The 25,683-nt window shown below is 42.5% G+C and overlaps 1 protein-coding gene across 1 annotated transcript in view; it reads right to left on the bottom strand.

Moving 5' to 3' along the window:
• The window catches only part of KLHL4 (kelch like family member 4), a 90,835-nt gene that overhangs the window by 20,766 nt on the left and 44,386 nt on the right, over positions 1 to 25,683 (bottom strand). Inside the window, exons 2-4 of the mRNA XM_024195109.2 lie at positions 8,405 to 8,578; positions 7,818 to 7,954; positions 3,146 to 3,342 (exon numbers count right to left, since the gene is read on the bottom strand). Of these exons, the coding sequence (XP_024050877.2) occupies positions 3,146 to 3,342; positions 7,818 to 7,954; positions 8,405 to 8,578 (508 nt within the window). The remainder of the gene's footprint in view (positions 1 to 3,145; positions 3,343 to 7,817; positions 7,955 to 8,404; positions 8,579 to 25,683) is intronic.

The following is a 25,683-nucleotide window of genomic DNA, read 5'->3' as shown; positions in this document are numbered from 1 at the left end:
TAATGTTGTGATATCCAGGGAATAGGAACAGGAAGACAAATCCACTTTAAGTTACAAAAATAGTGCAAGCTGTTTATCAGAACAGGCTTCATCTGCTGGGAGAGATACCAGGCAGGAAATTGTTAATACTTTGCATCAATAACTAAAGTAATTGAACAGAAGTTCTCAGGTTTGCTTTTTTGTAGCTGATTTTTTAATCTGTTTACTGTTAGCTCATATTGCAAGCAATTTCTCTATTTGCAATAAGCCTTTATTAATTGCTCCCTTAATTTGGATATTTTTACGTTTCAACTGGCGATGGGCCAAAATCAGAACCTTTTATTCAGTCCTTTCCCCTGAAGTTCAGGGCGTGTGCAGTGTTACCCCCAAAATTTTTGTAAGACAGGTTCAATCTACTTTAAAACAAATTTTCTTTTAAATTTATTCCTAAACTAGTTCCAGAAGGTGCAGGTTTCCTTTCTTGCCTCTAAGCACTTAGGGACTGGGTGATATAGGGCTTGCAGCGTTTTTCTCTGCCCCACTTCGCCAGCACCATGCATTCATTTTGTAAACAAGAACAGGAGCCAGTTCTGGAGGCTGAGATTTGCTCCAGCTGGGTAGCAGGAAAAAGGGGGAGCGAGAGTAACATCTGTGCAGTGTGGTCAAATCTCCTGACTTTACCCTGAGTCTTGATATATTTTATATTCTTCTGAAAGCCTCAGCTCCCGGATACATGTGAGTATTTAAGAGGTTAAGGAGAACAATTTTTCTCAATCCTCCTTGTAACAAGCTTTTATGTACTTGGAAACTGTTATCATGTCCCTCCCTCAGTCTTCTCTGCTCCAGACTAAACAAACCTATTTTTTTCAATCTTCCCCCATAGGTCATGTTTTCTAGACCTTTAATCATTTTTGTTGCTCTTCTCTGGACTTTCTCCAATTTGTCCACATCTTTCCTGTAGTGGTGCCCAGAACTGGACACAATACTCCCTCTGAGGCCTAATGAGTGCAGAGTAGAGTGGAAGAATTATTTCTTGTGTCTTGCTTACAACACTCATGGTAATGCATCCCAGAATGATGTTTGCTTTTTGAGACAGTGTTACACTGACTCATAGCTTGTGATCCACTATGACCCCCAGATCCCTTTCTGCAGTACTTCTTCCTAGGCAGTCATTTCCCAGTTTGTATGTGTGCAACTGATTGTTCCTTCCTAAGTGGAGTATTTTGCATTTGTCCTTATTGAATTTCATCCTATTTACTTCAGACCATTTCTCCACTTTGTCCAGATCATTTTGAATTTTAATCCTATCCTTCACAGCACATTCACCCCCTCCCACCTTGGTATCATCCACAAACTCTATAAGTGTATATATGTGTTCTAGTAATATTATAGAAAGGGACACAAACAGTGCCATCAATCTGTTCATGCCAATCATGCACCTTAATGGGTGGAAAACTGGATGGGGCCAGCAGTGATTGGGAGATTCCAGTAGAAATGAGAAGGAGAACACACACTTGGGGAAGGAGTAGGGGATGCAGAGGTGGCCTCTCCCACTGCTTAGTCTCCAGCCACTCATTGGTCAGCTGGGAGAGGGAGGGTAGTGATTGGTCCCTAATGAATCCCTTTCATTAACTTAAACCCTAGCCAAGGCCATGTGGAGCCTCATTTTGACCCATTTCAGCAGACCCACTCTTCCCACATTGAACTGGTAGCTTCAGAGCTGTGTTATTGCAGATGGAGTGGGGTTGACCTGTTTTGGGGTCAGGAAGGATTTTTTTCTTACCATAGGGGCCAAATTGGCTAAGGTCTTGTGGGTATTTTGCCTTCCTCAGAGCATCCTGGAGGAGTTAAATAAGAATAGGATGTAGTGCTTGGTGCGGATGTAAGTTTGTCACAACTTGTAGCTAGTTTCCAATGTTAAAAGGAAAAAAGCAACAGTTCCCAGAAGTGTAAAAAATAAAAAAATAAAAAATAAAACCCTGACATTTTGCTGATGGGCCTTGTGCTTCTGGAATGGGCAGACCTTATGGTCTTTGGGGGCCAAGGTTCCCCCTTTAGTACCCTCTGTTCCCCTTGCAGAGAAACGGATGAAGTGGTAGGATTTCAAAGACTGATCTGACTCCTAGGGTTAGGCTGAGGAGAGTCTATGGGTTATATGGTAGGAGCCATGTAACCCTGCACTGGAACCACTTAAAATGCCTGGTATGTGAGAATATAGTTGGCAAGGAGGGTAATACCGCTTTAAATTTAATAAAGTTGTAACCCATGACTTAAAATTCATCCCAGATGTTTGTCCTCATTTGCCACCATGTCCAAATTAATTTACTTCCGCATGTAAAAGCATTCTATCTCTGAAATGGCTTTAGAATTGTGAAGCCTTTATGCTGCTACAAAATTTGTTGATATCTTGTGCTCATAGTTTGAGAATAAAATTGCTATTTGTTTCCTCTGAGTGTTTCCTCTTACGTTAATTTTGCTATAATAATTGCCACTTTTTTGTATTTTTTTTTCTAAATCTCATTCACTTGTTCTTTTTCACCTTTCTTATTGTTCTTATTGCTTGCCTAGACCTTGAAAGCAGTGTTGGACTTTTCTTTGCACTGCCGTTAGTCAGTAAAGATGAACTGTTGTCCTTCCTTGACATCCGCTAGACCAGAATACTGTTGACTTTTCAAAGGACACTGTATGCAAGCTGTATTGTATCTTCTTCAAATATAAAAAGTTCATACTTTTTCTTTTTAATAACAGCAAGTTATTAAATAACAAGTCAAAAATATAAACAGCAAAATCAAACGTTTCTTTCTAATGTTTATATCAGCTCCCAATTTTATCCCAGTAATTACACCTATTACATTTTCCTTTTGAGGATGGATTGTGGCACATATTTCTTGTTAGGCATTGTGCAGGATACTCCTGCACTGAGTTCCTGGATGCATGGTACCTTAGTAAGCCTCAGTGTCTCTGGATCTCAAGGGTGCAAATGGAGAGCACAGCTTCTACATCAGTCTGTGAAATTGCTGCACCCATATACCTCTGCACTCAGCTAGTTCTGCTGCAATAACCCCTGGCCATCTTTCCATCACCCCATTGATTTTGCAGATCCAATATAGTATTCATGCCTGCTCTTCATACTGTCATTTCAAAATGGTTGTATTATTAATCTTACCATAGTGTACAGATGCGCCACCTTCAAGAGTTCCATGCAACCCTGCGCATCTCCAAAGGATCGAATCCCTAAGCAGTTTGAAGGATGGAGCTGTTTCATGAGAAAGTTGCAACACACTTCAATGACTTGAGACAGCTGGAGGAGACAAGCTGCAGCCAGCAAGCTTTCTATAGTGTCTTCCTTTAACTCTAAAACACCTGTGTGGTTTAGATCAAGAAAATTTTGCATTAATTGGTTTGCCATTCACTTCCCTTGTACCTATGGCTACAACTACACTATGAGCAGTGGGCGTGATTCCCAGCTCCCATACGCATACTCGTGCTAGCTCTTATCTGAGCTAGCATTAGGGTGACCAGACAGCAAGTGTGAAAAATCAGGACGGGGGTGGGGGGCAATAGGAGCCTATATAAGAAAAAGCCCCAAATATCGGGACTGTCCCTATAAAATCGGGACATCTGGTCACCCTAGGTAGCATAGTAAAAATAGCATTGCCATGGTAGCACAGGCAGCAGCATGGGCTTGCCATCCAATGTATATACCCACAGGGTTCAGAAGGTTTTGTATTTGGGCCAGCTAGCCTGTACCGCCACAGCCACTGCCTGTGCTACCATGGCTACGCTACTATTTTTGGTGTGTTAGCTCAGATGAGAGCTAGCACAAGTATGTGTACACAAGCTGGGACTATGTGTACACAAGCCATAGCTTGTAGTGTAGATGTACCCCATGGGTCTATTTGCATTTTTTTCCCCATGAGTCTTTCCTCATTGGGAAAATCTGGGGGAAATTATGGTTGAATCACCACCCCTCCATAGCCACTGTTTTACTCTAGATTGCAACTGAGCCTGCTGTCGTCCTACAACCCTTCTGTGTGCATTTGTCAGCAACTGGCTCTTATCTAAGGGCTGGTCTACACTAGGGGAGGGGATCGATCCAAGATACGCAACTTCAGCTACGCGAATAGCGTAGCTGAAGTCGAAGTATCTTGGATCGAATTACCTGGGGTCCACACGGCGCGGGATCGACGGCCGCAGCTCCCCCGTCAACTGCGCTACTGCCGCTCGCTCTGGTGGAGTTCCGGAGTCGACGGTGAGTGCGTTCGGGGATCGATATATCGCGTCTTAACGAGACGTGATATATCGATCCCAGATAAATCGATTGCTACCCGCCGATACGGCGGGTAGTGAAGACGTACCCTAATTGTCACCAACCTACTTCCGATATACTACCCCATGCTAATTCTGAGTCAAGATACAGACATATGTTTGTTAATCATTCTGAGGTTGGGTCAGTACTGCTAACCAGGATATAAAGGGATATAAAGTGTATCTCTGTAAAGAGGAATCAAGGGATTGGGATGGAGGAGGACCTGCAGGGAAAATCTAGAAACAGCCAGAATGGGGAGAAATCTTAGCCTGAGATTCACAGCATCTTGTTTGAGTTACCCACTAACCCAAACCCCAGAAAACTGGTAATTTTGTAGTTGGTAGGGGGTTGGTAGACTCTGTTTAATGCAACATAGTATTGCAGGGGTCAACTAATATTAACAACATGGAAAGTTTATTTCATGCTTATATACTATGCATTTATTTTCAAATAAAATACTATGCCTGTAGATTAATTTAAATTCTGATGTTAGTTATGAATTTAAAGCTTTTCCTATATCTGACTTTTAAAAGACTTTTACATTTAATTTATATTAATCACATTTTTCTTTTAATTTTACCAAGTAAAATGTGTTAAACTTTTATAAAATAATTTCATTCATCCATTTCCTTGAATTACGCTTATGAATTTTGTTCAATTATATCATTGTTGTGAGATTTATTAGAATATTGGTGTAAAATCTGTAGTTTCTCTTTTGACAATCATCTCTTTACATAACACCAGATATTTCTACAGGTTCTAAGAAAATCAAAATGAAAACAGTCTTCTATATTTTTAGCACTTTAATGTAAATATCAAAACACAGTAAATAAAATGGGCACTTGGAAAACATTTTAAATGTCCCTTCTTACACAGTAACCTTTTTAAAATTTAATTTTACTTATATTGGCCATGAAATAATTTTTTACTCTCTTTGAAATGATTCATAGAAAGGTTGGACCCACTCAACAGGTATGAGCCACAGTTCTTCATGTCCCATTCTGGAGGCTCATGCTTGTAGAAAGTTGTCTCATCCAAAGCAAACCAATGAGAGAGTAAAAAGAACAGGAGTACTTGTGGCACCTTAGAGACTAACAAATTTATTAGAGCATAAGCTTTTGTGGGCTACAGCCCACTTCTTCGGATGCATATAGAGTGAAACATATATTGAGGAGATATATATACACACATACAGAGAGCATGAACAGGTGGGAGTTGTCTTACCAACTCTGAGAGGCCAATTAAGTAAGAGAAAAAAAACTTTTGAAGTGATAATCAAGGTAGCCCAGTACAGACAGTTTGATAAGAAGTGTGAGAATACTTACAAGGGGAGATAGATTCAATGTTTGTAATGGCTCAGCCATTCCCAGTCCTTATTCAATCCTGAGTTGATTGTGTCTAGTTTGCATATCAATTCCAGCTCAGCAGTCTCTCGTTGGAGTCTGTTTTTGAAGTTTTTCTGTTGTAAGATAGCCACCCGCAAGTCTGTCATTGAATGGCCAGACAGGTTAAAGTGTTCTCCCACTGGTTTTTGAGTATTATGCTCTAATAAATGTGTTAATCTCTAAGGTGCCACAAGTACTCCTGTTCTTTTTGCGGATACAGACTAACACGGCTGCTACTCTGAAACCAATGAGAGAGTGTATGTATAAGAAAGGGAGAATGGAATGAATGGTGGATCAGTGGGAGATAGTTTATCTCTGTACCATAGACTGTGCAAGGATGTTGTTCTGGTCATTTGTGTGCTGCTACATTCTGGAAGACTGTTTTTCCCCCTTCTCAAGATTCAGGCATGGGAGAAGGAACTCCTTGAGCATCTATGGCAGAGTGACCTTTCTTCTGAGTTGAATAACCTCCCAAAGAGCTAGTGTCTGCAGCCTTTCAATGCTTGCATAACTTTGAATGCTGTGTATATTTTTAATTGGATTGCACACTAGAGTAACAGAAATCTGTTTTACAACATTTTTTCTCCACAGATTACAGAACAGCAAGAAAAAGACAATTCACACTTCTCTGGTTTGGTCTTTTTGGCTATTAAGGTCTCAGAATCAAATTAGTAATTAATGTAAACATTGGGGTGCAATTGTACTGAAAAGAGGGGGGAGAGTAGACTAGAAAACCTGAAAATACTCTGCTACTAACATAAAATATCTTAGACCAATTTTTTTCAAGTAAACATCAGTAGTTAATTTTTCAAATTTGTGGCTACTTCATGACATTAAGGAGTATATCTTATTCCCCTTGCTATATTAGTCCAGTTCCAAGAATGGGCCAGTGCTTCTCTCCCTGAAGGAGATGAGTTGCTGAAGTTGAACCTGGCCATTTGTTGGGCCATCCAAAGCACAAAGATTCTTAGCATGCTCCTTCCATATAACTTCATGAGCAAAGCAACAGGTAGAATCTGACCTTTATTAATTTAAATTACTATTGCTCTTCTTTGTGTCTGAATTAAAAATAGCAGATGTTCTAATCAAGTTCAGAGTAACAGAATCTTTTTATATTTGTATATCTGTTGGAATACGCTACTTGCAGTGTTGATATAGCCATGTTGGTCCCAGGATGTTAGAGAGACACAGTGAGTGAGATAATTTTATTGGACCAGCTTCAGTTGGTGAAAGAGACAAGTTTTCAAGTTACACAGAGCTCTTCCTCAGCTTCAGAAACTTCTCTCTTTCATCAACAGACATTGGTCCAATAAAAGGATAAGCTATTCATGCAAGATACGGAGTGTGAGGGAGTTGTCTATTTTTATATATATCACATGCACTTCAGTTTACTTATTTGATATTATTCTGCCTGACTGCAAAAAGGTGAACCAAAGGAGGCTTTTTGGAGATGGGGGAGGAGAGAAACAGGAAACAAAACAATGGCAAAGAGAAGGTACAGTCTGAGAAAATACCACGGGGTCCCTTAAGGAAACAATGGGGGTAGTTAGTAATAGGGGAATACCCCCTCACCCTCTGCTTCACTCCAGTGAGGTTTATTCTCCACAGAGCCAAACCTAGGATCTAAGTAGATTCTGAAACCTTAAAGATGTTGGCACAGGTAAGAAGAGGGATTGAGTCAGTTGTCAGAAGCGTCCCGAGATGGAGATGCCAATGCAGACTCATGGAAAGAGGGAAAGAATGCAGCAAGACAGTCTGCTTCTCCCAGCTGAGATGGAAGTAACTGGACTGAATTGAATTTACCATGCAGAGGTCCAGTCCCAGAGGGGTTGAACCATCTCTTCAGAGAGATGAATGAAGTCAAAACTTTCACCTTAGGGGTTCACTCAGAGGACACAAAATCACAGCTTACCCTGTAACTATGACATATTCTTATTTTTCCTCACAATAAGAGCTAGCTAGGGTTGTTGTGGGTTATCTTCATTTTGTCATCATATTTGGTAAATAGCATACTTCACAAATATATTTTCCAGTATTGAGTATATATCTAAGACCTAACATAAAATGGATGAGGTGAAAAATGTTTGCATACTGGACAGTGTTCACCTTTCTTTACAGGATTGGAGAATTAGATTAGGAATTACCTGTATAGGCATAGTGCACCAAAGCTTTCAGTGCATCTGGGTCCACTCCTTCCATTTTGATCTCCTCTTCTTTCGCTTCACGCACATCATTAGTAAACATTGCAGCAAAATAATCAGACACGGCACTAAGAACCAATCTTGAAATAGAAATATTTTAGGGGGATTTAAATTAGTTCATAATCTCAGTGGGAAGCAAAAACTCAGCCAGTTATTATACAATTCATTTGTCTGTGTAGGAGAAACATATCTTCTCCCTAAGACTTTATCCTTACAGTGGTTAGCAGAGAAGTTAAAAGGGTAACTAAGTAATCTAATTTTCTTTCAGAGGGTATGTTTGTTCTGTTTGCTTCACTCATCTCTCTAAAGTTTGACTGTAGCAAAATAGAGAAACTGGTTCATATTTGAATTTTTCTATTTACAATAATGAATTTAAAGCTGTGATCATATCATTTAACTGTCTTCAGCTGATGTGTTAATTATTGTAACCATTCGTTCATAACTAATCAGGAACAAGGTGAGAACTCACATTATCTGAGCTCTTGGAACTGTCAGGCTATAAAGGCTTGTAAAAATAAGGAAAATTCCACCTGTGAGCTGGAATCTTGTGATTTCCAGCAATGAGAAGAACATCACACAGCTGCTTCTGCTGGAGATAGTTCTCCATCTTGCGGAATGTCTGCTCTGCATGATTTGTGGATTGGAAGTATTCGTCTGAGCCATTGGTGTTCATTCCAGTGGGTGAACAGCTAGTTATTGATAATCTGTTAAAGAAAGAGAAAATGCGGTTACTGTAGCACTATCAAACCTGAGAATGCTTTTTCACTTCAGCTTTAACTGAGCTGTGGAAATTGCAGTATAACAGGAAGTCTTTAAATATATTGATCTGATGAGAGTGGACTTAATGTGTCATTTTCCATTTATTTCTTTTAATTATACTTCAGACCTTTTGTAAACTATTTAAAAACTTATTGTAACTATAAGAAACATTTTCTAAGAGAGAAAAACAAAATAAAAAGAAAGGGTTCATATCTGGCAAATGTAAATAATTTTAAGGATATATTACACTATTTTAGTGAGTTCTATGAGGTCAGGTAGAGGATTCTAGATTTGAGTGTAGAAGATTATGAATCAGGGGTGGGTGGGGCTGGTTTTTTCCTCCAGATACTACTTCCTTCTCATTTACTAAGCTGATTCTATTAAATCATACAGCAAATATAATTTGGGTATTTCCAATTATTTTAAATTATTTTTACTCAGCAGATGTGTGCTTTAGGCAACTGTCATAAGTACGTCTACCAATTTATTAATATTAATGCAATACTGATAGTTAAAAAACTTGATTTTAGAATTATTTCCTGTGGGCCTGATCCTGCAAAGACAACTAAGTCCAGCAATTTCTACCAAGAGCAGTTCCATGGGCATCAATTAGAGATCTATTCATGCTAGTAAAGGTTTACATGGGTAGATAGAAGTGTCAGGGTCTAAAAGGTTCATGGCAAATCCCAGACTTCAATACAAAAATAACAGATTACATTATACTCCTAAAAACACATCAAAAAGACACTGGTTTTTGACCATCAAACATTTTATTGATAAATCATATTAATTCATCAGCAAGCATGTAAGTGTCAATAAATGTAATGTGAAAAGTCTCAATGAATTCATGATTGGACCGCTCTTCTTCTTGCTGAATACCATATTACCCTGTGCATGATTTTTTTTTTTTTTAACAAGTAGGTACCTAATCTGCTGGTCATTCCTATTCAGACTTTAACAGTCTGATATGCATATTATTTTCCCCAGCTCTTTTAATCATCTCTCCAAATGATGTTTTTTTTTTTTTTTTGTAAACTATTAATGGATGTTTACGCTTTCCTAACTCTTCTTGAGTTAAGATGAATCATTGCTTTGACCATTTATCGTGTTGATGAAATCTAGTTTGCTATATTTTTTCCTGCTACTTGGTATATTTAAACTGGCAAATTATCTTTACAGTTATATTTGGATTTACAGTGGGCCTGAAGCTGTCAAGAAGCATCAGCAAACCTGAGTTCTTTTGGGTTCATGCACTGTGCATGTGAAAACTCAAGTGAAAGAAACAAGCAATTTTCATGATGTTAAGGTCTTTCAGCAACATGTTCTGGTTTTGTAGAATCAAAGCTTCCATTTTAAAGAAATTTCTCACTTTTACTGTTTTCAAAGGTAGTCTTCATAATATAACACTTTGGTTCTGTAGGGTTGCTGCCATTGTGTGTCCAATTTGTCCACATCTTTCCTGAAGTGTGGCACCCAGAATTGGACACAGTACTCCAGCTGAGGCCTCACCAGTGCCACGTAGAGCAGGACAATTACCTCCCTTGTCTTACATACAACACCCTTGCTAATTCACCCCAGAATATTAGCCTTATTTGCAACTGCAACACATTGTTGATTCATAATCTGTTTGTGATACTCTATAACACCCAGATCTTTCCGCCAGTCATTCCCCATTTTGTACTTGTGCATTTGATTTTGTTATTCCTAAGTATAGCACTTGTCTTTATTAAATACATTTAATCTTCTTGATTACAGACCAATCCTCCAATTTCTCAAGGCCACTTTGCTTTCTAATCCTGTCCTTCAGAGTGCTTACAACCCTTCCAGCTTGGTGTCATCTGCAAATTTTATTAAGTATATTCTCCACTGCGTTATCCAAATCATTAATGAAAATATTGAATAGTACCAGACCCAGGACAGAGGTCTGAGGGACCCTACACAATCTGTTTGAGAGCAAACCATTGATAAACTGTACTAAAAGAGTAGTTAATTTTCATACATTTTACTTCCACCTTATAGTAATGTCTAGGATATATACCCTACATGGTGCTCTCTACACCCAAGCAGTGCATCCCATGTCTACAGTGTAGAGTCCCACTCCCTCCCTATTGCCAGAGTTTCTCCCTACCTCCGTGAAAGACTCCAGCAATAGAGAGATGCTCTGGCAACTCCCCGGTTCTGTAATCTTTCCCCGTTGCCTCCCCCTTGCCAGAGCCTTTTGCCACGGTGTGTAGCTACATGCTGCACTGTGGACGCAGTTTGCCTTTCACTACAGCATGTAGCTACATGTACCCTACACACCACCTCCAGTGTAAGTAAGGCCTGGGCTCTTCTTCTCTCATCTGGCAGAAATAATCAAAAATTTGTTCTGCTTGGCTATGATTAGGGGGAAATATTTCTGACTTGATTTGCCATTATAGGCACAAGTGTTCCAAGTGAAAAGCCCCAAAGTATTATGTGCCCAAAGGAGGGGGATAGCAAGGAGGCACCCTCAAATGTTGAGTTTTCACCCTCAAATGCTTAGCCTCTGAGCACCTGCCTGACACTAGTTTTGAAATAAAATTGAAAATAAATATTTCCTCTTTTTCTCCCAGATGTCCAGAAGTCATGATAAAAATGCATAGAAGTTATATTTGATCATTTTTTAAAATGTATTAATTATAGTTTCCCTGTCCTTCAGAGATCTGTACAGACTTGGACACAGTACAATAAAATCACACATCAGAGAGGGACAGAGCCAGATTAACCTTTTGTGGGCCTGGCGCCCAACATATTTGTGGGCCCCCCTGGGGGCAATGGAGCATGGTGCAGGGGGGCCAGTCCCTGGAGTGAGCAGCTGGCCAGGGGCATAGCATAGTGCCCAGTGTGAGGGCACTATTTACAAACCGGTAGTAGCCAGACGCACAGTGGCCTGCCCAGCCCTGTGCTGCCAGCATGCCCCTTCCCCTCGGGGGTGGACTCATGCCATGCTACAGAGCCCCCCTCACCCAACACTGGAACAGCCCTCCGATACCCTATGGCCAGAGCTCCCCTGGACCCACTATGCCCAGCGCTCCTCCCCTCCCCCCCTAGACCCTGCCACAAATACACAACGTCCTGCACAACACCACCCCTGCCCAGCGCCCCCTGCCGACAGCTCCACCACAACTGCACAGCACCCCACACAGAACCCCCACTCCCTAGTACCCCAGCATACACAGATCCCCCCTCACAGCCCAGCACCCCCACCCCAGGCCCTCCAGACACACCCTCCCCCATGCCCTGCCTCCCGGCAGCATTCACTGGTCCTGCTGGGAGGCGACTGTCTGCTGGGCTGAGCCGCCCGCCAGTGCAGGTCCTGAGGCAGGGAATCGCTCTGGCCCCTCGGGAGTAGTGCGATCAGCCAGGCCAGGGCCTGCCCCAGCCAGCCTCTCTCAGGACCCACTTGCCTGGAGGGGCCCAGTCAAGACCCCCACACTGTTCCCCCCAAGTGGCTGAGACTGGCCAGGATTCTGCACCAGTCCCAGACGGCTCAGCTCCAGGGAGACAGGTGGGGCCCCACAGGTGGTGGGAAGCAGAGACTGCCCAGAGACGGAGGTTCACTGGGGTCCGGCCAGGGAGCAGAGAGAAGCTGGTGGGTGGGGCCGGGGTGAAGAAGAGCCCTCGGCAGGCAGGGCAAGAGGAGCAAGAGATGGGCAGGGTTGGGGGAGCCAGCAGGCTGGTGGGGTCTTAGGGCACAGTGCAAGCAGAGCAGGCTGGGGCCCCTTCTGAGTATGGGCCCGGCTCCATGGCACCACTGGGGGAATCTGACATGGACAATAGGGTAATGCTAGTGCCTCACTGACGAGCAGAGAAGAAATCCAATGGAGAGGCTGCAGACAGAGTTGGCTGGCTGTTACACAAATTAAGTCTACGTTGAAGTGGCTCCAGTCTTATTCCCTCTTCCCGCCCCCCCCCCCCACCTCCAATACTAAACCATACTCCTTTATGCCATTACACTTTTACGTTATTCTGACCACTATTACTAAAGAACACTTCTGCTATTACTAAATAGCACTTCTGCTTTAACTAGAAGTAGTGATTCAAATGCCTTAATTGGTATTTAAGTTGTGTGATAAGTTCTTTTTTTAAACCCTTGTGTCTTTAATGTTTTAGCACCTGAGAATGCACATACAGTGATATTTCTCCACCGAATAAATTTCTACTAAAGCATTCCATTAACTTTTATGCTGACATAATAGTAATACTGCTGAAGGAATTTAGAAGTGTTTTCCATTTAGCCACTTGTTTTATCCTTTTACCTAAACAATAATCTGGCTATTCTGTCAAATAGCTATGTGAGCACAAAGATTTGTAAAGCATTACCGTGTTATCTTTCCTGCCATCTCTGAAGCTACAGTGAGCTCTCAGGAATTCATAATGTGTATTGTTTCTGGCTAAAGGAAAAATTAGCTAGTAGTGTTATATGTATGTACATATTATATAATATAAATGCAATCAGTAGGCCTAGTACATTTTAGATTAGGATGATATGGATCACAAATATCGTGAGTCTGTAGTCTAATTAGTTTAGTTAGAAAATGCATCCTAGCTTTAGAAGTAGCACACCATAAATAAGTTGGAAAGTTTTGTAAATGTTTTGAAGTAGCATAATTCTGGAGGATGAAAATCTTCATTTACAGAAACCCATTGTGTTGATGATCTTGAAATACACACACAAAAGTGCAAAATATAAATAAGGGGGAAGGTTACTGGGGCTTGAGAGGGTGGTTGCTGTTAGGTGTGTTCTCTTAGGAAAATGCAGAGGAGCTTTTTTATTCTTTCTTTATTCTTTTTAAAGTTGGTATGGAAAGTATTCCTTTCTTTTTGGTGTCTCATGCGCTCAAGCCAGCTCTACACTACAAAGTTTTGTCGGGATAGTGATATTGGTCAGAATGTGTGTGAAAAAGCTACACTCTTTGCCGATATAGCTATACTGGCAAAACACCCATAAGAGTGCTGCTGTCAACATAGTTAATATGGGTCAGGGAGGTGGTGTTATGATGCTGATAGAAAAACTCCTTCCATTATCATAAGCTGCATCTGCATTATGGGCACCGCTGGTATAGTTAGTGCTATAGCTATACCAGCAAAGCATTTGTAGTGTAGACATGCCCTCATTGTATGCCATTCTATATACATTTCTGGATTTATGTCATTTCATGATTTGTTGGGATTTTCTTTGAGAAAATCAGAGTAAATTTTGGCAAATAATCTATTTTTACAGACATTATAGTTACATTAGATGACAGTGATTGAAGACAAGTGAAACTTCTAGGTATGGTTATAACTATTTTATTTGACACACAAAGACAGAAATGGTGAAAAGTAGACAGGAGGAAAACAACATCAAAATTATTTGAATTTGCCCCACCCTTGATTATCTGGTATAGTTTCATAATCATATAGTAGAAAGCTAAACTGTTGCATAATTTCACATATGGTTGATTTTGGAATTGGATGCTATAAAATGTTTTTGTTTCATGCAGTAATCCATGTCTGCCTAGCAGCTTGTGCGACAATTTGCTTTTGTAAATTGGTATGCCACCTACTTCATGTGCCTCTCCCTCATTTTGCATTCTCATTCACCTGTGTAGTTAGAATACAATAAAAATTGTCTACTTATGTTTCCAAGAAAATCTTTAGCAAACATATTCTTGTGCATGAATGTCCACTTATCATTTCACTTGGTGGTTTTATGAGTATATATACATGTAGGTGTTTCCAGCAGACAGTGTAGACTGCAGAGCTACGTAAGTGCTTTAAAAACCCACATTGAAAAATCCAGTTTCTGAAGAGTTTAGTGGCTAAACTGCCTAATCTCTGCAAGACTAGAGTGTCTCTGGATCTGCATTTAAACCACACCTTGGAAAAAACACACTGTGACTGAGGAAAAAACTCAGAGCAATGTTTCCAAAGAAAGATTTCACGTCACTGTGAATTGCATACAATTTTCAACTTAATTAGGCCCCATCCCACAAAAGCTCCTCTACAAAAATTATATTTTCACACAGTAGAAGCTGTACATTTTTGAGACTCCATAATATGTGCAAAAAATGGCCACACTGCAACTTGGTTGGGGTTTTTTTCTTAGTTGTTTTTTTTGTTTTCTTTTGGTGTTTTGTTCATTACGGAATAATTTGGACCTCTTGGAATCTTGCTTAGACCATTAAGACCAACAATTTCAAAAGCGGCCAATAATTGTCTCTACTTTGTGGTGCAGAGTGGCCTGTGTGGAGTGGCCTGTGGATATAAATGCAACCATTACGCCTTGTGCTGTGATCCCTTTCAGTTCCCTCAAACTACTGTAACAAGATTCAGGTAATCAACAGTGAGATGCAAGACTGCCAAGTAACTGTCTCAAACATGCTTATAGCAAAACAATATTATAATTAGAGCTAGTCAAAAAAATTTCAGAATGCTGAGGAATAATGTAGGCAAATGCAAACAAAACATTTTTTCACAACTCTTTTCACATTTTAGACCAGCAGTACTAATGCTAAATTGTATTCTTACTAAGTGTTAGAGAATTCAATGAGTTCCAGTCTTGTGTCCTCTAACATTCTACTCATTACATAACAATCACACTGATGTTTTTTTTCTCTGACTTTTCAGAATAAGGTATAAATTATATACTGCTTTTGTGATTTGTTAAACCCGCTCCAAAGTGAGTCGCTCTCCTCCTAAGGTAACAAATCACAATGGAGGAGGGGAAAATGAGGGAGTTACACAAGTATCCTGCTTCAGTAATCAAAATACAGGTAATTCAAAATGGAGGAGTGAATCGCAGAATGTTTGAGGAAAATACAAAGTGTTGAATGTGAGTTATTTGGGCAGGGACCATGTCATCTTTGTGTTTGTACAGCACCCAGTAGGCTATGGGCCAGACTCTGCCACCTTTATTCATGTTAAGTAGTACACCTCTACCTCGATATAACGCTGTCCTCGGGAGCCAAAAAATCTTACCGCGTTATAGGTGAAACTGCGTTATATTGAACTTGCTTTGATCCACCGGAGTGCGCAGCCCCGCCCCCCCGAGCACTGCTTTACCGCGTTATATCCGAATTCGTGTTATATCAGGTCGTGTTATATCGAGGTAGCGGTGTATTTTATTCCTTGAGGAATTCCATTGAAATGAGTAAGGTACAACACACCATGAAGAAGGGTGGGAGAATCTGGCCATATGGGTGCCTCTGGAAACAAAAAATGTTACGTGTGCAGATTCAGGAAAATAGAATTCTCCTCCTCAGTTCAATAACAATGAATGATTACCTTATCAAATGTGCTGTCACAGACTTGACCCCATAGATCCACTGATATATTCTGATACACTGAGATAAAATATTTAATATCTCTATCTCATTTCTCATAAAATGTTTGTAATAAACAAAAGGAGAAATAAAACAGTCCAGCAGAATAACGCGAGAGTGACATTCAATGTCATGCTTAACAGAGATTAAGAAATGACTCACAAGAAAATATTCTGTCCTTTCCCATTCCTTTGTCCTTTAAACCAACCTATAGTACTAATCAGCGACATATTCAGCTTTCATCTGTCTTTTTTACTCTGTTCCTAATTATGCTTTAGACTTGCTTTTCAATCATGTTTTCAGTACAGCACATTAAACAAATGTTGTTGCGCTTTTGGATTTATTATTCAGCAGTGATGTGGCATACACATGTTGTATTGCTAATGGCACATAGAACTGGGTGCCCCTCTTCCATTGCTTGTGCCTCAAGCTTCACATTCAACTTCACCTCCAAATTCTAACTTTAAACATCATTTTAGCGTACACTCATCATTTATTCTCTTCTATGTATTTGGAATTGCTTCCATGCAGGGCTTCTAGAAGAAATTGCTCTTACAAAATTTAAATGACATTATCACCAAAGAAAATCATTACAAGAATGATTCATTAAAAAGCTAGTGTGTAATATTTTCTCCAAAAGCATGCTGTGCATTTAGTTAACAAACAGCTGAGGAAATAATTGCTTTATGGGGGAGGGGGAACATCTATAAGTTAGAAACCATCGTTTTGTTGTCAAATACTTTTTTAGTACAATGATCTCTTTTTACAATAATGATATGGATTTTCACTGATTGGCAATCAGCTCAGTGTCACTTGCATGTGTGTAATATTATAGGAAATTAAAGGAGGTAGTCTGTGTGTATTAGTATTGTAGATGGTTTATTACCATCAGTATCAGCTGTTCTCCTTTCTAGCCCTGGAGGAATATCTCACCCTGTTTTTTTTCCCCACTTCTCCCAATATAGAAAAAGTACCATATGTAGTACATGGCTTTATAATTTGTAATTTAATGTTGTCTTTATTTACAATGGTAATCTGTTTAAATAAAAAAAAATCAAATAGGTAAACATTTCTGTTAGCAAATCAACAGCTAATATGTGTTGTTTAATGCAGTGAGCAAGTTAAATTGCTTTACCAGTGCATCTAGAAATGTGCTAGGCAAACTGGAGTATGTGACACATTGAAATATGACCTGTAAAATACTTACAGATTGGATACAAGCATTAAATATTCCTTTTTACAACTAACATTGCTATATAAAAATTTAGGTAGCAGTGGATTTAGATTATGCTTGATGTGTCTTTCTACTGCAGATGATTTCAGTTTCTCTACATTTGTGTATCTAATTATCTCCCTGCAATGCTAACCACTGGAAACAATGTCACAGGAATGGTAACAAAACCCTGACCAAGGTCAGATGACTGGGTTTAGGAAATAAAGATCAATGCTCTAGCTGCCATCTTGTGTTTCAAATGTATTGTAATTCCCATTATAATTCTTGTTGAACCCTATGAGTTCAGTTTGGCAACTCCATCATGGACAGAGCTGTACAGATTTCATTTAGCTCTTGCAGTGTTGTAATTATTTTAAGTTATGTCTAGGACAGTTTTATTCAGAAAACCATACTGGAGAAGCAGATTTTATCAATTAATAATTATATCATTTCATTAATTATTTGTATTACCATAACTCCTAGGAGCCCTAATTATGGACCAAGTGTAAGGGGCTGCATGGAAGAAAGCACAAAGATGCTTGTTTAAAAATTTTAAAAAGTGGATGGTGGAGGTTGGCATCATGGAATGATTGGGGGCAGGAGTCGATGTTTGGATAATGAATGAGAGATGATAGTTAAGATGGGGATAGTCCATGAAGGGCCTTAAAAGTGAAGACAAGCAGCTTATGTCTGATGTGATAGAGAAAGGGAAGACAGCTGAGGGATACAAAGAGTAGAGTGACATGGTCAAAGTGATGGCCTGGGAGAGTAATCTTAGTAGCAGCATTCTGAATGGATATTAGTGGGGCAAGATTACATTTGTCAAGAGAAGAGAAAAGGAGGTTGCAGTAATTGGGCTGATGAGCATCTGGATGAGATTTTTAGCTATGTGTATGTATAGAATCATAGGAACATAGGACTGGAAGGGACCTCGAGAGGTCATCTAGTCCAGTCCCCTGCACTCATGGCAGTACTAAGTATTATCTAGACCATCCCTGAGAGGTGTTTGTCTAACCTGCTCTTAAAAATCTCCAGTGATGGAGATTCCACAGCCTCCCTAGGCAATTTATTCCAATGCTTAACCACCCTGACAGTTAGGAAGTTTTTCCTAATGTCCAACCTAAACCTCCCTTGCTGCAAATTAAGCCCATAGCTTTTGTCCTATCCTCAGAGGTTAAGAAGAACAATTTTTCTCCCTCCTCCTTGTAACAACCTTTTATGTATTTGGAAACTGTTACCATGTCCCCTCTCAGGCCTGGTCTACACTACGAGTTTAGGTCGACTTTAGCCGCGTTAAATCGAATTAAGCCTGGATACGTTCACACGACGAAGCTCTTTCTTTCGACTTAAAGGGCCCTTTAAACCGGTTTCTTTACTCCACCTCCGATGAGGGGATTAGCAATAATATCAGCCTTAGGGCGTCAGAATTGGGGTAGTGTGGATGGAATTCGACGTTATTGGCCTCCGGGAGCTATCCCACAGTGCTTCATTGTGACCGCTCTGGACAGCACTCTCAACTCAGATGCACTGGCCAGGTAGACAGGAAAAGCCCCGCAAACGTTTGAATTTCATTTCCTGTTTGCTCAGCGTGGAGAGCACAGGTGACCACACAGAGCTCATCAGCACAGGTAACCGTGTTGGAGTCCCAGGATCGCAAAAGAGCTCCAGCATGGACAGAACGGGAGGTACGGGATCTGCTCGCCATATGGGGAGATGAATCAGTGCTGGCCGAACTCCGAAGCAGTAAACGAAATGGCAAAATATTAGAGAAGGTCTCCAAGGCCATGAAGGAAAGAGGCCATAACAGGGACGCACAGCAGTGCCGCGTGAAAATTAAGGAGCTAAGGCAAGCCTACCACAAAGCCAGAGAAGCAAACGGAAGGTCCGGGGCTGAGCCGCAAACATGCCGCTTCTACGCGGAGCTGCATGCCATTCTAGGGGGTGCAGCCACTACTACCTCAACCGTGTGCTATGACTCCCTCACTGGAGAAACACACAGGGAAGAGGGTTCGGAAGAGGAGGATGGAGGAAATGTAGATAGCTCACAGCCACAAGGAGGCGGAGAAACCGGTTTCCCCAACAGCCAGGATATGTTTGTCACCCTGGACCTGGAACCAGTAACCCCCGAACTCACCGAAGACCCTGAGGGCACACAGGGGACCTCTGGTGAGTGTACCTTTGTAAATATTACACATGGTTTAAAAGCAAGCGTGTTTAATGATTAATGATTAATTTGCCCTGGCAATCGCGGCCAGTACAGCTACTGGAAAAGTCTGTTAACGTGTATGGGGATGGAGCGGAAATCCTCCAGGGACATCTCCAGAAAGCTCTCCTTCATGTACTCCCAAAGCCTTTGCAAAAGGTTTCTGGGGAGGGCTGCCTTATCCCGTCCGCCATGGTAGGACACTTTACCACGCCAGGCCAGTATCACGTAGTCTGGAATCATTGCACAACAAAGCATGGCAGCGTATGGTCCCGGTGTTTGCTGGCATGCAGACAACATCCATTCCTGATCGCTCTTTGTTATCCTCAGGAGAGTGATATCATTCACGTTCACCTGGTTGAAATGGGGCAGTTTTATTAAGGGGACATTCAGAGGTGCCCGTTCCTGCTCTGCTGAACAGAAATATTCCCCGCTGTTAGCCACGCGGTGGTGGGAGGGGTGAAGTGATCATCCCAGAGAATTGGGTGTGTGGGGGAGGGGAATTAGTTGGGTTTGTGCTGCATGTTAACCCGGAAACCGCAGCCCTTCCTTTTACATTGCAAACCCATTTTAAATGGCCAGCCCAACGGGTGCTTGGTATGGGAAATGAGAGCATTACTGTTTGAAACCATTCCCACATGTTAAGAAGGTTAAAAAAGCCAAAAGACTGTGTCTTACCATGGCTGCCTGCAAGCGGAAATCTGTGGCCTGGCACTGCGTGAGTGATCTCTCACACCAAACCGGCAGGCCCTCAATATAAGAGGAAAAATGCGACCTTGTAACGAAAGCACATGTGCTGTGTAATGTGAACAGCAAAATTTAACGTGAAAGAGTGTACCCATTGTTCTCTAAAATGTGTCTTTTTTAACCACCTCTCCCTTCTCCTCCACCAGCTGCAAATGTTTCTCCTTCACAGAGGCTAGTGAAGATTAGAAAGAGAAAGCGAAGGACGCGTGATGACATATTTACAGAACTACAGATGTCCTCCCACGCTGACAGAGCACAGCAGAATGTGTGGAGGTAGTCAATGACTGATTATAGAAAAGCCCAATATGAACGAGAGGAGAGGTGGCGTGCTGAATCGCGGGATGAACAGAGGAAGTTGCGGGCTGAAGATGATAGGTGGCGTCAGCTTGCACACAGAAGGCAAGAGTCGATGCTCCGGCTGCTGGAGCATCAAACTGATATGCTCCAGCGTATGGTTGAGCTGCAGGAAAGGCAGCAGGAGCAGAGACCGCCGCTACAGCCCCTGTGTAACCAACAGGCCTCCTCCCCAAGTTCCATAGCCTCCTCAACCAGACGCCCAAGAACACGGTGGGGGGGCCTCCGGCCACCCAGTCACTCCACCCCAGATGATTGCCCTAGCATCAGAAGGCTGGCCTTCAATAAGAGTTAAAGTTTTAAAGTTTTAAACTGCAGTGTGTCCTTTTCCTTCCCTCCTCTCCCACCCATCCCGGGCTACCTTTGCAATTATCCCCCTAGTTGTGTGATGAATTAATAAAGAATGCATGAATGTGAAGTAACAATGACTTTATTGCCTCTGCAAGTGGTGCTCGAAGGGGGGAGGGTAGGGGAGGGTGGGGTGGTTGGTTTACAGGGAAGTAGAGTTAACCGGGTGGGGGGGGAGGGGCGGAGGGTTCATCAAGGAGAAACAAACAGAAGTTTCACACTGTAGCCTGGCCAGTCACAAAACTCGTTTTCAAAGCTTCTCTGATGCGCACCGCGCCCTGCTGTGCTCCTCTAACCGCCCTGGTGTCTGGCTGCGCGTAATCAGCGGCCAGCCGATTTGCCTCAACCTCCCACCCCGCCATAAATGTCTCCCCCTTACTCTCACAGATATTGTGGAGCGCACAGCAAGCAGCAATAACAATGGGGATATTCTTTTCGCTAAGGTCTGAGCGAGTCAGTAAGCTGCGCCAGCGCGCTTTTAAACGCCCAAATGCACATTCCACCACCATTCGGCACTTGCTCAGCCTGTAGTTGAACAGGTTCTGACTCCTGTCCAGGCTGCCTGTGTACGGCTTCATGAGCCATGGCATTAAGGGGTAGGCTGGGTCCCCAAGGATCACGATAGACATTTCAACATCCCCAACGGTTATTTTCTGGTCCGGGAAGAAAGTCCCTTCCTCCAGCTTTCGAAACAGAGCAGAGTGCCTGAAGATGTGAGCATCATGTACCCTTCCCGGCCAGCCCACGTTGATGTTGGTGAAACATCCCTTGTGATCCACCAGGGCTTGCAGCAGCATTGAAAAGTACCCCTTGCGGTTTATGTACTCGGTGGGTTGGTGCTCCGGTGCCAAGATAGGGATATGGGTTCCGTCTATGGCCCCACCACAGTTTGGGAATCCCATTGCAGCAAAGCCATCCACTATGGCCTGCACGTTTCCCAGAGTCACTACCCTTGATATCACCAGGTCTTTCATTGCCCTGGCAACTTGGATCACAGCAGCCCCCACAGTAGATTTGCCCACTCCAAATTGATTCCCGACTGACCGGTAGCTGTCTGGCGTTGCAAGCTTCCACAGGGCTATCGCCACTCAAATGTGAGGGCTGCTCTCATCCTGGTATTCTGGCGCTTCAGGGCAGGGGAAAGCAAGTCACAAAATTCCATGAAAGTGCCCTTACGCATGCGAAAGTTTCGCAGCCACTGGGAATCGTCCCACACCTGCAGCATGATGCGGTCCCACGAGTCTGTGCTTGTTTCCTGGGCCCAGAATCGGCATTCCACGGCATGAACCTGCCCCAGGAACACCATGATTTCCACATTGCTGGGGCCTGTGCCTTCTGAGAGGTCTATGTCCATGTCAATTTCCCCATCACTCTCGTCACCGCGCTGCAATCGCCTCCTCGGCTGGTCCTGGTTTTGCTTTGGCATGTCCTGGCTCTGCATATACTCCAGGACAATGTGCGTGGTGTTCATAGTGCTCATAATTGCCGCGGTGATCTGAGCGGGCTCCATGATCCCAGTGCTAGCTATGGCATCTGGTCTGAAAAAAGGTGCGAAACTAATATCTGACGGACCAGGGGAAGGAGGGAGGGAGGGAGGGAGGGGCGAGTGATGACATGGCATACAGGTACAGGGAATTAAAATCAACAAAGGTAGCTGTGCATCAGGGAGAAACACAAACAACTGTCACACAGAATGGCCCCCCCCAAAGATTGAACTCAAAAGCCTGGGTTTAGCAGACCGTTGATTTGACGGAGGGAGGCGGGAAGCAAATGAATACAGAACAAATCTATTTTTTACATCTTAAGACGACGGTGCAGCATGACTGATAGCCCTCGGCATCTTCTGGGTGCTTGGCAGCAAATACTGGGCGCTTGGCAGTAGCCTTCAGGCCTATTGCACGATCTGCTGCTCAGGGAAGACTCTGCTAATGTGCGATGATCCAACAGGGCGCTTGGCAGAAAATGGCATACTACGACTGATAGCCATCATCATCATTGTGAAGGCAGCAGAATATGACTGGGGGGATGGGGGACTGGGGGACATACGGAGTTCCAGCCACTGCTGGACTGAGCATGTCTGCCCAGGTGCCCATGATCGACAGCCACTGCTGTACGACGAGGACGGTTACCAGTCGTAATAAACCATCTACTGCCAAAAGGCAAAAGGCAAGGGCTGGTGCAATGCAGCCCTACGGCTGCCAGCACCACGGCTGCCAGCACCCAGATCGCCGATGAAGGCTACCAGTCATGCTGCACCGTCTACCGCCAAAAGGCAGTTAGCTGCTGCTGCTGTGTAGCAATGCAGTCCCACGTCTGCCGGCACCCAGATGACATATGGTGACGGTGAGCTGAGCTGAGCGGGCTCCATGCTTGCCGTGGTATGTTGTCTGCACAGGTAACCCAGGTAAAAAGGCGTGAATCTATTGTCTGCCGTTGCTCTGACGGAGGGGGAGGGGCCTGACGACATGTACCCAGAACCCCCCGCGACACTGTTTTGCATCATTCGGGCATTGGGATCTCAACCGAGAATTCCAATAGGCGGCAGAGACTGCGGGAACTGTGGGATAGCTACCCATAGTGCAATGCTCCGGAAGTCGACGCTAGCCTCGGTACTGTGGACGCAGTCCACCGAATAGAGCACTTAGAGCATTTTATGTGGGGACACACACAATCGGCTGTATACAACCGATTTCTATAAAACCGGCTTCTATTAATTCGACCTAATTTCGTAGTGTAGACATACCCCCAGTCTTCTCTTTTCCAGACTAAACAAACCCAATTTTTTCAATTTTCCCTCATAGGTCACGTTTTCTAGACTTTTAATCATCTTTGTTGCTCTTCTCTGGACTTTCTCCAATTTGTCTACATCTTTCTTGAAATGTGGCACCCAGAACTGGACACAATACTCCAGTTGAGGCCTAAAGAATGCAGAGTAGAGCGGAAGAATTACTTCTCATGTCTTGCTTACAATGCTCCTGCTAATACATCCCAGAATGATGTTCGCTTTTTTTGAAACTGTGTTACACTGTTGACCCATATTTAGCTTGTGTCCACTATGACCCCTAGATCGTTTTCCGCAGTACTCCTTCCTAGGCAGGTTTCAGAGTAGCAGCCGTGTTAGTCTGTATCCGCAAAAAGAACAGGAGTACTTGTGGCACCTTAGAGACTAACACATTTATTTGAGCATAAGCTTTCGTGGGCTACAGCCCACTTCTTCGGATGTGGGCTGTAGCCCACAAAAGCTTATGCTCAAATAAATTTGTTAGTCTCTAAGGTGCCACAAGTACTCCTGTTCCTTCCTAGGCAGTCATTTCCCATTTTGTATGTGCATTTCCCATTTTGTATGTGTGTTCCTTTCTAATTGGAGTACTTTGCATTTGTCCTTATTGAATTTCATCCTATTTACTTCAGACCATTTCTCCAGTTTGTCCAGATCATTTTGAATTATAATCCTATCCTCCAAAGCATTTGCACCCTCTCCCAGCTTCGTATCATCTGCAAATTTTATAAGTGTACAAAAGGCCATATCATAAAGATGCTATGCAGAAAGAATCTGCAAGATTTGGACATAACCTGGGTATGAGGACATAGAGAGGTATCTGAGTCTAAGATAACATGCAGGTTATGGGCTTAAGTGACAGGCAGGGTGGTGATTGTGTCTGCAGTGATCAAGAATTGATGGAGAGTTTAGGGGGAAGGTTTAGATTTAGAATAGCAATTGATTAGAACTTGTTGAGCTTGAGCAGATGGCTATATATTCATGAGGAGGTGTCAGAGAGACAGTCTGAGATTTTAATTTGGACAGAAAGAGTCAGGTCAGGAATAGAGAAGCAGATCTGAGTCATCAGCATAAAGATATGGTTGAATTTGTGTTTGTGGATGAGATTACCCAGAGATAAAGTATAGAGGAAGAAGGTATTAGTACCAAGGAGACAGCCCTGTGGAACCTCCACAGAAAGCTTGGGGGAGGGGGGGAATGAAAAGCATCCGCCACGGAAAATTCTGAATGAGCAACTGGAGGTAAGAGGACAACTAGGAGAAGACAGAGTCATAGAAGCCAAGGGAAGAAAAGATTTCAAAAAGAGCAGCATGGATGAGTGTCAAAGACAGCTAACAGGTCAAGAAGGAGGAGGATGGAAAACCAGTTCTGAGATTTTGCTAGGAAGAGGTTTTTAGAGACTTTTTGGTGAGAGTGGTTTTATCTAAATGCAATGGGGAGAAGCTGGATTAGAGAGAGTCTGGTATGGAATTGGAGGAGAGCTCCAGACAGCAATTGTAGACCGCTCATTCATTGAGCTTTAGATGTATGGGAGAAAGGAGATGGGGCAGTACTTGGAGAAGCAGGTGGTGAGTTTTAAGATGGGAGAGAATAAAGCTTGTTTATATCATGAGGGGAAGAGCCAGAGGAGAGTGAGAGGTTAAGGAGAAAAGTAAGAGAATTGATGAGCAGGTGAGCAGATGTGGTAGGATCATGGGGGTAAGTGAAGGAGTTAGAGGGGGAGAGCAGATACGAAAATTCTGTCTCTCTGACAATGAAAGGAGGAGGGAGAGTGCTATAGAAGGGAAAGCAAAGGCTGAGGCAAGAGGAAATTTGACAAAATGCTACATGACTTTCTATTAGAAGAAATCAAGAAAATTCTATGCATGCAGAAAAGTGGTGGTAGGAACGCGGGAGTGTTTGAGGAGTGAGTCAAAGGTGGTGAAAAGGCAGCGGGGATTGTAGAGTGAAATTCAGTTAAGTTGAAGAAATAGAGTTGTTCAGATAGGAAGGCAGAACCAAAGGAGGAAAAAATGAATTTGTAGTGGAGAAAGTCATTCTGTCATGGAATTTCTGGCAGTTATGTACTGCAGAGTAAA

The sequence above is a fragment of the Terrapene carolina genome, unplaced genomic scaffold, assembly GCF_002925995.2.
Source record: "Terrapene carolina triunguis isolate 2854851 unplaced genomic scaffold, T_m_triunguis-2.0 Scaffold131, whole genome shotgun sequence".
In the NCBI taxonomy this organism is placed as follows: domain Eukaryota; kingdom Metazoa; phylum Chordata; order Testudines; family Emydidae; genus Terrapene; species Terrapene triunguis.
The sequence above is the reverse complement of the archived record's forward strand: the minus strand, read 5'-3'. Positions and strand labels throughout refer to the sequence as shown.